The sequence below is a fragment of the Amphibalanus amphitrite genome, unplaced genomic scaffold (assembly GCF_019059575.1).
Source record: "Amphibalanus amphitrite isolate SeventyFive unplaced genomic scaffold, NRLGWU_Aamphi_draft 000261F_arrow, whole genome shotgun sequence".
NCBI classification, from domain to species: Eukaryota; Metazoa; Arthropoda; class Thecostraca; order Balanomorpha; family Balanidae; genus Amphibalanus; species Amphibalanus amphitrite.
The window spans coordinates 279835-292404 of record NW_024881756.1 but is presented as its reverse complement, the minus strand read 5'-3'; the positions used below and the strand labels follow the sequence as shown (position 1 = coordinate 292404).

At 47.7% G+C, this 12570-nt stretch overlaps 1 protein-coding gene across 2 annotated transcripts; it reads left to right on the top strand.

The window, feature by feature from the left end:
- Positions 1-3121: 3121 nt before the first annotated feature.
- On the top strand, positions 3122-8623 carry LOC122386755 (venom allergen 3-like). 2 transcript variants are annotated; one of them, XM_043376301.1, is made up of 3 exons: positions 3122-3264; positions 5022-5242; positions 7489-8623. In XM_043376301.1, exon 3 carries the CDS (start codon positions 7523-7525, stop codon positions 8219-8221), a length of 699 nt encoding a protein of 232 aa, XP_043232236.1. In that variant the 5' UTR covers positions 3122-3264; positions 5022-5242; positions 7489-7522; the 3' UTR covers positions 8222-8623. The 2 variants fall into 2 exon arrangements, with proteins under 2 accessions (XP_043232236.1, XP_043232237.1); XM_043376302.1 differs by lacking the exons at positions 3122-3264; positions 5022-5242 and adding an exon at positions 5522-5622.
- Positions 8624-12570: the final 3947 nt, after the last annotated feature.

The following is a 12570-nucleotide window of genomic DNA, read 5'->3' as shown; positions in this document are numbered from 1 at the left end:
CCATGGGTGACGCTTTTCCAGGGAAGTTGGTTCGGCAAAAAGTCGTCAAAACCACAGTGTCCGATTATGCAGTTGAATGAAATGCCACACTGAATCAATTCTTATCGTTACAGATATAATATTTTGCATTAAACAAACATTCCAAAGCTCTTCAATGCGAAAAAGATTAATTTGCAAAGCAGCAAAGTCTTAAAAATCAGCTACAGTTGGTGGGGCAAAATACCAAGTTGGTGGGTATCTTGCCGCCCCACCAACTGTATAGGAAGCTCCGCCCCTGCTTACGTCTTACAGTAAGGGAAATATGAGCAGGGGACCTATTTAATATCGCTATTACCTACTCTTAAATTTTGCAACCCCAATAATACATAAGTGCTGCCACAGGGCACAGCGATGACTGATCTGATTTGTCAATCGCTGTTATCCGCACTGACAACCCATACCCATAACTCTCAGCACACAGCTGCGTCACTCACCGAGGCTGCGAGCGGCACGTCAAATTACCCAGCTACAGCCGGCAGCGACAGCATAACTCACCGAACCGGCATAACCCCGATGACGGCAACAATCAAAGTCAGGTGTTCACTCTCCGGTTCCGATCGCAATTCTATAGAAGGGTCTATCGCGGTATACATCACGGCATATCACTCCATAGACAGGTCTATCGCGGTGTAGGTATATCGAGCTATTTCACTCCATAGGCGACAGGTCTATTGCGCTCCACCCGACCGGCCCAGCTGCGGGCGTCACAGAGCCGCGGCCGCCGTAACTCATGCACGGCGCCCTACCTCAAATACACCGGAGTCCGCACACAGCACACCGCACACCAGCCAGCACACTAGCCAGCACACGGAACGGCCCCGGTGTGCGGGTTGACCCACAGCGTACAGCCGGATTGTGGAGCAGCGTTCCGAACTTCGTTATGAACGGATCAGTTGGCAAAATTGATACCCCTTATTGGCCAACCATAAAAAAGGATAGGTACGGCTCATATACATTGGATTACATTGGATTATTGGACATACATTGGATTCGAGTCCTCGCCAGGCTTTGAATGACAGCTATCTTTTACAAAGATAATGAGTACAAAAGGGAGCCAATTATGCATGAAATGCCTCTGCTTGTGCTCAATATGTATGCTACCATTCTCATCTGGCTCAGTCCTACAGTCTACAGTCTACCGTCCTACAACAGGCACCTTGCTGCTTTCTGTCCAGGAGCCGACCAGCGACCACCGTTCTATTTTCACCGGGCGCACTGCACCGTCGACAGAGGCGAGTTATTGATTTAATTAGCGTATGCGGCTGTTGACAGGAAGCCGGGCGAGTGCAGGCGCGAAGCCCCGCCGGCGCACCGCCGACTACCTGTGATACGATTAACTGGCGGCGGCTCCGGTCCACCCAAGATGGCCGCCGGCTCCGCCCGTCACGGCGCAGGCCGGCCGGTCGATGCTGAAAGGCTCCGCGTCAGAGGCGACAGAATTCATATTTGAAATAGGACATGACGCATTTTGCAACATGATGGATGTATAATGCACCAGTGAACCATGTCAGGGTAAACTAGGGAAAGGAGCAGCCAAAATTGGTCATTTTCCCATGCGTTGTTTGTTTTGAGATGCTCCCGTGCGCCCTGCCCATCTCTGCGACCGCCAGGGCATATGAGAATATATATAATGGTTTTCAGCTTACTTTAGTCGAGCTCAATGTTGTACCCTGATTGAATGGCCTGCAAAGAACGTCCTTCAAGCTGGACTTTGCCGGAAACCTTTTTTTTTGGAAACCTTACGGTTAGCATATCCACGAACAGTGTGGGTGCCGCCTTGTTAACTAAAGATCGACCTTTTCAGTGGGCATTGTGCAAGAGGAGATGCAATCAAGTATGCCACAAGTATTACCTATATAATAGCGGTTTTCACGAAAAGGCGAAAGCACCTAATTTGACCACACTGGCGGATCCAGAAAGACGATCTTGGACGTTGCGGGGGGGGGCATAGGTACCCCCAAAACAGTTTCTCCAAATTCCAAATACCTACTCATCGGATTTCGGTTCCTTACGCACTGCTGCGCAGTTTATAATAAACTTTTCCTAACAAAAGTTGTTCAGTTTTCGTTTTATTCTTCAAAAACCGCAAATTTTCGTCAATTTCGGGCGCTGCGCGGGGAGGCACTTTCCCGGCCCCAAATGCCCTCCCCCCCCCGGATCCGCCAGTGTTTGACCAAGTCTGCACCAAATCTCTTCTACAACAAATGTTTCCATAGCATGAATTAATTTCACTGTTTAATCAAAAACAATGTCTGATAATTTGAAAATGAGGTGTATGTACAAGCATCTGTGCAACGCAAACTTACAACTTTTAGAAAACACAATGATGAATGAACCTATTTAACCAAATCTGCACCAAATTTGACCTAATCTGCACCAAATGTGTGCCAGATGGCCGTCTTGAAAACAGCTATTACCTGCTGAACGACTGAACGAGGCCGGCGAAAATTTATCACTGGCCGAGCTCGTTAGGTATGTAGGTATTTTAATGAATGCTAACGGCAGCTAATTCAACAACGGGACGGGATGGGACGTGAACAGAGTGACAGTAGGGATGATTGAATTCAACATGTAGTTAGAGAAGTATTTTTATACATCACTAGCTTTGAAAAGGAAATTCTCATTGCACAATGCACACTAATTCAACTTTCCAGTTCCTGTCTCTTAGCCGATTTTTGAATGAGGGCGTGGAAAAAAATGCTGGCTAGGTGCACACTGGTGGAACATTTTCGACTGCAGATCAATTTGTGAACACTAATTTGCACCACAACTCTCCGGCTAATATATCTGAATACCCTAGGCATGCAGTGAAAGGTTTAATCGGGCGACAGCCCTTCATCGTACAGACTCCGTCGGACTGTTTTGATCAAAAAGAGACAGCCACTCTCCAGGACAGGTGCGCCATGCCAGCTTGTGCCTTGAAGGCTGTATTACCTGTATTGTGTGCCCTGTCAGCGGTGATGACTTTATTTGCCGTCTCCCTGACAGGTAAAAGTGCCGCAGCTGCGAGTGACACCTGACGTCGATCAAATGAAGGCCGACACAATTCGGGCACGAAACATTTCTAGACGCAGTCAATGGTCCCGGAGAGGTGCCAAAGTGTTCCGCTGGACGACTTGAAAATCGATAAAAGTGTCACGTGATGAGGTATCTTACGCTTAGAATGGTGGCATGAATGATGCCTCGAGCGACTGCTTATTAGGTGCTGGTTCGGTCCTACAATTGGTGAGTCTGAGCAAGCGACCATGTCCACTTAAAGAAGTGTAAGCGTGCGTACAGTCAACTCCCCGGCCAATTAACTCATTGGACTTACGGTGCAAAACCCAGGATCAGTTTCCACCGGTGCTAGATAATAGCCGTTTTCACGACGAGCTATCCGGCGAATGCACTTGATTTGACCAAATCTGCACCTAATTTATTTTGCAGCAAATATCTTCATTTTATGAATTTATTTCAGTGTTTTAACGTTAGGCGGCACGGGCGGACATCGATAGCAGCGCCTCTATCGGTCACTAGGGAAAGCTGGGCTGTAGGCGACGAAATACCGGCTGAGTTGTCACACGTTGAATAGGTTTATAGACATCCGTCTTGTGAAAAAGTTGAACTTTTGCCTTCAATATTTCTACAGGCAATTTTAGAAAAGTCTTCACATAGATTACAAAGCCGTTTAGATTATTGTATTCACTTCAAGCCTTTCCTATTGTTCTTGATGATGCGGAAACTATTTCTTATCAGTGTTTCTAGCTTAGTAAAAGAAGATGTTGTGCAAACGATGAAAAAAGCATAGATGGAAGATTTTAAATGCAATTTTCTCTAGCAATTAATGGTAAATTATCTACAGATCAAGGAAAAGGTGCATGCTAACTGATAATTTAAAGTTCTTGGGGCCAGTTGTTTTCTTCTTTTCTTACGTCGCCCCAATGGCCGCGAATACACTTGTGATAACGCCTATCGATCGATGATGCTCTCTGATAATATGACAAAGCAGGCATAGGTATAAGCAATTAGTCCAACCCTAGCTGATAGCTGCTAAGAGACACACTGAACCTGATTGGACCAGATCTGCACCTAATCTGTACCAGATGTGCACCAAATGTGTACCAGATGGCCGCCGTGAAAACGGCTAATATGGGGCTTTTGATAGCGGAATAGTTGGTCGGTAAGGCGATATATGTTCAAAATGCTTATATTTAATATCAGTTAGTGTTCAGTTACACAGGCACAACCAGGCTTAGGTTGATTTGTGATGGCTCCAGTTTTGAATACCTGATAACTATTATGCTGGCATATAGGTACGGAGACTGTAACCTGCTCTGCTTTGCGTTGGACTTATCTTCGTCCGTCTATTCCTAAGCCCTTGCAGGCCTATACGGTGTATAAGCAGATGCCCTCAACTTTCGAACTTGATCCATTCCACACAAAAGTATTCCAACTGTTTCAATAAAAAGTATCAAAAGGCGTGCGACGCCCGTCCACAACTCTTCCAGAAGTTTTAGCTCAGTCGTTTACAATTATTACTAGCCCTTCTCACGACGGGCTGGGCACCTATCCGATTAATTAAATTTAAAAGCAAAAAAGGAAAGTAATCGACCTTTCATTCAAAAGGTGGAAACCCTGCCAGCAAACAGCTACTAAAATCTATCAGCTTCCAAAGGGACCAAATATGTAAGTGACCAATGCTTGCAGTGAAAAGACCTATTGAGCATTTTCTAAATAAAGTAACGCATCTGCCCCATCTGCAATCCAATTGTTTTATCGCGGATACTTCAGTAGAGTGAAAATCCACCTTGGAACATCCTCTACTATTTCAATTTTGAATGATCTGTCCATGGACGGCATTGCTTTCTTACTTTGTTTGCCTAGCCATCGCCTATCGAGACTCGAGGTGAACTATGGCAGAATAAGCCCCGACCGTGGTTTTCTATGGTGGGAGTGGTGGAACTGGGTCGGATGATTCACGGTCGCGTCATTGGCATTCACAGCTGCAGCGCATTTCCTCCATCTAACGCTCTGCCAGCCCCGTGCAGCTGCATGGGCGCCGCCCCATCCGCCGGCGCACCACCGGGATGGAAGGCTGCGTAACTGAGCGACAGGAAGCTACAACTGGGGGGACGGCGAGCCGGGAGGTCAGACTCGCAGGTAGCTTCACAGGGTGAGGGTACCTCGACGCAGCTCCGGCAGCGAACGGCAAACTGCGACTAAGGTAGGAAACTTGTCAGGGATGTGGCTGATGGCATACACACACAGACCATGTGTACCAATGCAGCATACGATAAGGTAACTTGTTTCTTGATAAGGTACTATCAGTTAGCAAGTGGACTTTGTTCCAGTTAAACATAAATTACAGGCAATGTGTGGAATCAGACATTCGACCGAAACAACACTTATAAAGTTGACTATCAATGGCAGTAAAAATATTTGTATGCCTAATTTTCTTTGCTGGGTTAAGCTTGTCGTCACCTGAAACCATTTCAGGTTAATGAGATGAGAGGAAGCGAAGGAGAAATTGGCTATATGCCGGCCATCAAATGGTGCGCCGCAAGCAGCAACTGATCCAGTCTCGTTGACATGGGAGAACCAACTGTATGTGATGGAAAGAAACGTAGGGGAGAGTGGGGAAAGATGCCCAGGGTTTTGCTATGTCATATATTATTCGAAAATGACGATGGGAAAGCAAAAACTTGGAGTTTCAACGGAAGCCGACATCATTTTTCTCCAAAAATATCACACTTTCGTACCTGAAATATTATAACTTTTTTGTTATTAAGCATTTTCCTGAAGAAGTGAAAGGGGCCATCTTACCCCACAGGGTGGGAAAGACGCCCCCTGACGTTGGGAAAGATGCCCCCTGCACTATAAGTGACATAAATGGGCACGTGAATCGCCTGAACGAATCAGTAGTCCCTTCGAGCCTGCAGTAGACACCAAACGTCATCATAGGTGCCCTCAAAAGTAGTCGTAAGGGGCTTCAGAGGTCATCGTTAGGGCCATCATAGTCCAGCGCGGCCAAACAAGCCTCCGTGGTGGCGTTCGGAGACCACTGTGGGGCTCTTATAGGTCTTCATGATGCTTGAGGGCCCTCGAGCCCATCGTGGGGACCTCCGATGCCAACGCGGCCCGTGGGGCCAACGTGGGAGCCCTCAAAGGATGCCGTGAGGGGCCCTGGAGCCAATAATGGGGCCCACAGAGGCCGTCGCGAGGGCTCTCAGAGTCAGATGCCGCCCAAAAAGTCGCTATGTGGGCCGAGAGACCGGCATGGGGAGCACTCGACCGTACTGGACTCTCAATAGTCCCAGATCGCCCGGCTTTTGTCTACATCACAAGTATGTAATAAATGATTTGACGGGCTGTTTGAAGGACAGCCTACGGATTTAGGGGGGCGTCTTTCCCCATCAGGACAGGGGGCATCGTACCCCAAGATACCGAAGTAACATTAAATCAGTACAATTTGTTAGCCATAAAACTACACCCTGAAACAAACTGTTTGGGACACAGTAAACGCCATGCTAATGTATCACGACTATAGCAAGGGACGCAAAAATTATTTACCTTCTTTGATATTTACAATGTTCTGACACCAAAATATTTTTTTGAAAGCAGCAAATAAAAAACACGCAATCATCAGCCAGCCGTTGCTCAACTGAGCTTCGCAATTTTTTGTGCAGTTAACAAGGCAGGCTTCCGCTTTACGCTAAGAACATTAATTTCCAGGTCCGATTCTTTGTTTCGCCGCTAGAGGGAGTGGGGCGTCTTTCCCACCCTGGGCATCTTACCCCACTCTCCCCTACAGGTCTCGCGAGATTAAGCGGTAGGTTTTGCACTTTTACATTTCCGGTTATATCTCAGAAACTAATCGATCTACGATGAAGCCATTTTACACGATCATGGCCGGCTTGTCACCCAACAAGTCGATCGCATCTTCAACACTTAAAAGCTTAAGACGACGAAGATATAGCCTGAAGTACACTAAATTTTCTAGGTGCAAAACATACTGCTAAAACCCGCGAGACCTGTACATATCCTAGACATTCTATAGAATGCCTGGAAATCAGGCATTCTACAAAATGCCCACTGCCCAGACATTCTATAGAATGCCTGGACAACTATGCATGCTACAGAATGCCTGGTCGGTTAGGCACTCTAAATAATCCCTAGGCATTCTAAAGAATGCCTGAATCCACAGATTGCCTGTAACACATATGTTGCCTTTGAGCACGCCGTTTACTGCAGTAGCATTATGCGTATTTCATACTTCAATTATTATAAACGACTCTACCACTTAAAGCCTCATTGAACATCAATAAATAATCATTTTCATTCATTTTGCCATTTTCCGAGGAGAAGGTCATATATTCTAATGATACTTCCTCATTGAACAGCGTTTACTTTCCTTTCCTCATCTTTGGTCAATGAACTTAGCCGTCGCTTTATATCTGCCGTCTCTTGCAGCGTACATCGGACATCGAGCAGCCTCCCTGCAGTCATGCTGTCTCTCCTGCTTCTGGCGACGTCCCTCGTCGCCTCCGCACAAAACGTCGACTACTGCAGCATGTGCTCCGACCACACCATGTGTTTGTACCCGAACGACGGACCCGGCGACACCTGCACCACGGTGCTGGAGCGAAACGTCAACGGCCAGGAGCAGACCGAAATACTCGCCGCCCACAACGCCATCCGGCGCCGGGTGAAGAACGGCGACTTCGCCAACAACAACCTGCCGGCCGCCGAGGTGATGCCGGACCTGTCCTGGAACGACCAGCTGGCCGTGGTGGCCCAGCGCTGGGCCGACCAGTGCAACTTCAACCACGACGCTTGCCGCAAAATAGAGGTAGAAGGCAAGACAGAAGGCGAAACAGCCGGCCAGAATCTGGCGGCCGCCTGGCGATCGCCAGGCTCGTCCAAGAACTGGACTGAAGACGCCATCAATCCCTGGTTCTATGACGAGCTGGATGCGTTCACCCAGAACGACCTGACCTTCAGGAAGGCTTCCTCCTACCCCGCCGGTCATCTGACGCAGGTCATCTGGGCTGACTCGACCGAGGTCGGCTGTGGCTTCATCGCTTTCGAAGACACCCAAAATATACCGGACTATGGTCCGTACACCTTCACCAGACGACACTACGTTTGCAACTACTTCCCAGCTGGGAACATCATCAATCAACAGATCTACCAGCCCGCCTAGAGAAGCACCAGTCTGTCACAGAGTGGTATAGGATTGCACTGCTCCTGAGCTGAGCCGCATGCAATCTGTCAAGTACCCAGCCAAGTCTGACTAAAGATAAGAACAAACATTTTGTGTGTATTGCATACGGGGTGAGCATTCTGATGGTTTGCATTTTGCAAAGGTATAAAATTGAACACTGTGAGTTAACGGAAATATCAATAATTGATCATTTTCACTTATGTAAATGGGCATAGCAGTAGGTATTGTTAGGTCTGAAGACAGCGATAAAGACCTAATCGGCGTTGCCAAGGTGTTGGATCTGAGCGTGTATTTCGGGATATTACAATTGTGTGCTATATATGTAGTCTGGTTTGGCAGCTTTACTCTTTGTTTATCGGTTAAATAAATGATTATAATATCGCACTGGTTTTACTGAGAATCCTGAAAAGCTCAATCTACTAGATAGATACTTTTGCAGTTACTGTTAACCTACAAAAAAATCAAAATCGAGTTGATGACATTTATTTTGCCATTAGTGACCAAACGCTGTTTCTCAACGCTAACTTTGTTTTACATATTTATCAGGCCTCGCTCTTGTAAATGGGACTGTCGGACTAGGATGGACCACTTCGGTTTTGCGCGAATACCTCGTGAAAAAGGTTAGTCACGATCGTAATCGTGACTCGTGACTAAACTAAACGCTATTGGTCGATGCTGGTGTACCCTTGAGGTAATTACGGAGCGAGCGAAGCGAACGTAGTCTTTCCTTAGACCCTCGCCGGACCTATTGGTTTTCTACATACGCGCCGGCCGAGGGGGGGGGGCGGGTACGACCCCCCCCCTCGCCGTTTCGCCCCTGGTGGAGCTAGCGCGTCGCGGAAAAAACGAGCGTGTGCGCCGTTACGAGACGCAGAGATTGGTACCCGATTTTAAGGTCCTAGGTCAACCGGTGACCTCTGAGGTCAGGTCAAGTGCCTCAAGGTACGGTTCAGTTTTTGGTGAATAACTTCGCAAAAAAACGGCCGCAGAGCGCCGATTTTGGCAGCATCGTGTTCGTCTCGCTCAGGCGCGTCGAATGATATACTTTTTGTCCGGGTCAGGTCAACTTGGGGTGTTGACCTCAGGTCAAGGTCAGGTCAGCACCCCTAGGTCACGAAGTTGGTCGAAAGAGGTCATGTTGCATATCATTCGATTCGGCAGGTCTTCCTGAGTCCATTGGTGGCTTTCCCCGACTCGCTAGCTCAATTTGATCAAGAGTTATTGACGAAAAACTAATATGACCTTGATGACGTCATAAATGACGTCACGCAAGGTCAACATTGCAAAAGTGACGCATCTAACCTTGCTAGGAGTGCATCAAATCACGATTCTGTGTGCTTGAGATAGTTGGAGATCGTTCCCGGCGCCAGAATAGCAGTTTGAATTTTTCCCCATTGACTTATAATGGTGAGGTCACGAAAATGACCTGACCTCATATGACCTTTAGGAAAAATCCGAGATATACAAGTTGTGGGACTCATAATGGATACTAGATCCTGCAAGTTTCAATTCCCTGTGACATCTCCTCTGGCAGTGAGGGCGTTGCGAAGTTGCGACATCTGAAGACCGTGCAGAGGTTCACTTATGACGTCATAGGTCAGTGACCTGACCTGACCCAAAAATGCGGTTGGTGTCAAAAGATCCGGCTTGGATCAAAGGTCAGGTATGCCAAGTTTCAGCTCTCTATCGCCAGCGTGTTCGGAGCTATCGCGAAAAAACCCTATGGGGGGCGGCACCCGCCCCCCCCCTCGGCCGGCGAGGGTTAACGGAAATTTCTGAGTATGAGCGGACGCTTTTGCGAGGCTTATATCTCAGCCACCACTTGACCGATTTACATGCGGTAAATTTTGTAGGGTAGCTTCATTCCTTCTACCAAGTATTGGACTATTCCCGATGCATTTGGGTGACCCCTTATGCACGTGCCACGTGCAAAACGAAGAGGTGTCAGTTTTGTAATTGTTGCAATATCTCGGTAACTACTTGGCCGATTGCGCTGAAAGTTGGCATGTAGGTAGGTACCCACTAGGCACTGCATATCCATGTGCCAGAATTGGGGTGCTGCTGCACGTGCGCACGTGCAGGGGTCGTTTCCAGATCTCGAGAACGGCTGGACCGATGGCGCTCAAATTTGGTACACGGTTAGGGACCAGTTAGTAGGGTGCCGTGCACAAGTCAGTTGGGACCCATTTTGCACGTGCGCACGTGCAGGGTGCCGCTCCCAGATCTCGAGAACGGCTGGGCCGATTGTGCTCAAATTTGGCACATCGCTAGAAACCGGTCAGTAGGGTGCCGTGCACAAGTCAGTTGGAGGTACCCCCTCGAAATTTCGCACGTGCAAGACTCACCCCCTCGCTCGCTCCGTTAGTCGCCCCAAAAGGCGCTATACTGGTTTATTTCACACACACTGAAACTTTCATGACCCTGGCCGTGGTGCACGCGTGAGCAAAGGTGCGGCGTTATCAATTAGGGGAGAGCGGGACACTTTCGTGCATGGGGCACATTCGTTTTCAGCAGTTTATGGGAACACGAGTGACTGCCCGAGCTGAAGGTAAATGATAGAAATATGTACTCGTATATCATTGCCGCCCCTCGTTCACTGTAGAAGACAACACTGCACCTGCTATCAGTCTTGATAAAAACGCAAAGTTGTATTATTCGTGCGCTTTCCAAACTTTTTCATAGCATCCATTTTCGTGATCCTGACTCGGAAATGTGGTTTAGCTTTGGCGGTGAAGAAGCTCACTCTATTCATGGAACTGCTGCAAACTCGTTTGTTGAAAAGGGTCACTTTTTAGCAATAAATTTTGAAATATATTACAAATAACGTTGTGGGGGAGGTTCGTGCACGCACCGCCTAGGGGCACATTCGTGTATTTTTTTTCGTTTTTGCGATTTATGACGTTATCTGTAGTAGGTTTCACTTAGACGCTCGCCTGACTCAGCCTCGGCTGCTTGCGACGTCGTGGCAAGTAATTCACGCGACCTTAGCGAGGTCACGGAGGCGGGTCGATGGTCGGCAGTTGGCAAATTCTTGTTGGCCAGCCAATTCTGTCTACATTTGTTGTGCAATGCATACTTATCGAAAGGAATCGAGTGAAATGGCCTTCTGCCAATTTCTTTAGAGTTTAGTTAGTCTCTGGGGTAATGCCCGGTAATTCCTCGAACTTTGCAGGGTACATGGAAGTGCCCCACCCCTTGCACGAAATCGCCCCATACCTGGGGCGGTTTCGTTCAAACGTTCAGAGTTAGTAAAAGTCATTTTTCTAATAGAAGCGATAATTTTAGAGGATAACGTTTAAAGAGGAAAAATATCTGCAATAGTCCCTTTCCATACTACATTCAACAATTTTACCATTGCACCAACCAAAGAACAGATACATGGATTTATCCATTTTTTTTTTATACGAATGTGCCCCACTCTCCCCTACTGTCATTTCAACTGGGCGGACGCTAGGGTCGGCGGCGGGCCGACCGCCACCGACACATGCCTATGACTTACTATGTGAATATATGCCATATCTATGGGGAATGCATGGCATATGTATGGCGAATGTTTGAATGGCAAATGTATGGTAATGTATGGCGAATGTATGGCATATGTACCTATGGTGAATGGAATGGCGAATGTATGAATGGCGAATGTATGGTAATGTATGGTGAATGTATGGCAATTAATGGCACGGAGTTGACGTAAATAAATGAACAAACCTGGCCAAACTTGAAAGCTTGGTCATCAATACTGGCTTTCAAACCATTATTCCTGTCTCAGTTTCTTTGACGACGCCATAGCTCTATGACCTGGTATGACCCAGCCAACAGCCATTTTCACCAAGACCGGCGAGAGATGCCCGTAGTGCTGACAATTTCGGTGAGCTCAGCAAACGGTGCGGCGACCAAAGAACAAAGCACTTCGGAAGGGTCACGTCAGGCCCCATCCCCACTCCCACCCCCACACACCAACGAGGGTTACGACTGAACCTACGGAAAATAGTTTGTCCCGAGTCGGAGCCGGAGTCGGAGTCGAGGTCCGAATGACGACTACGAAACCAGCCAGATCGACCTCCAAACCTGGAGAGGTGCTTATCCAGGTGGCGCTGAACGCTTTCAGTAGAGGGCAGCACTGTTAGCTGCAGCAGACAGTAACTCCAACCCTGATTACTCCGGGCAGGTCATAGGGCCGGCGGAGAGCAACCCTGAATCTGATAGTGAACACTGAAGAACGTAAGATTCCGGAGAACTGAACATCACTGGATGGTGGTTGCTCAATGCCCAATCGAAGCATATCTCGCTTCGTGATTATGTGCTAATAAACTAAACCAAACTACGTT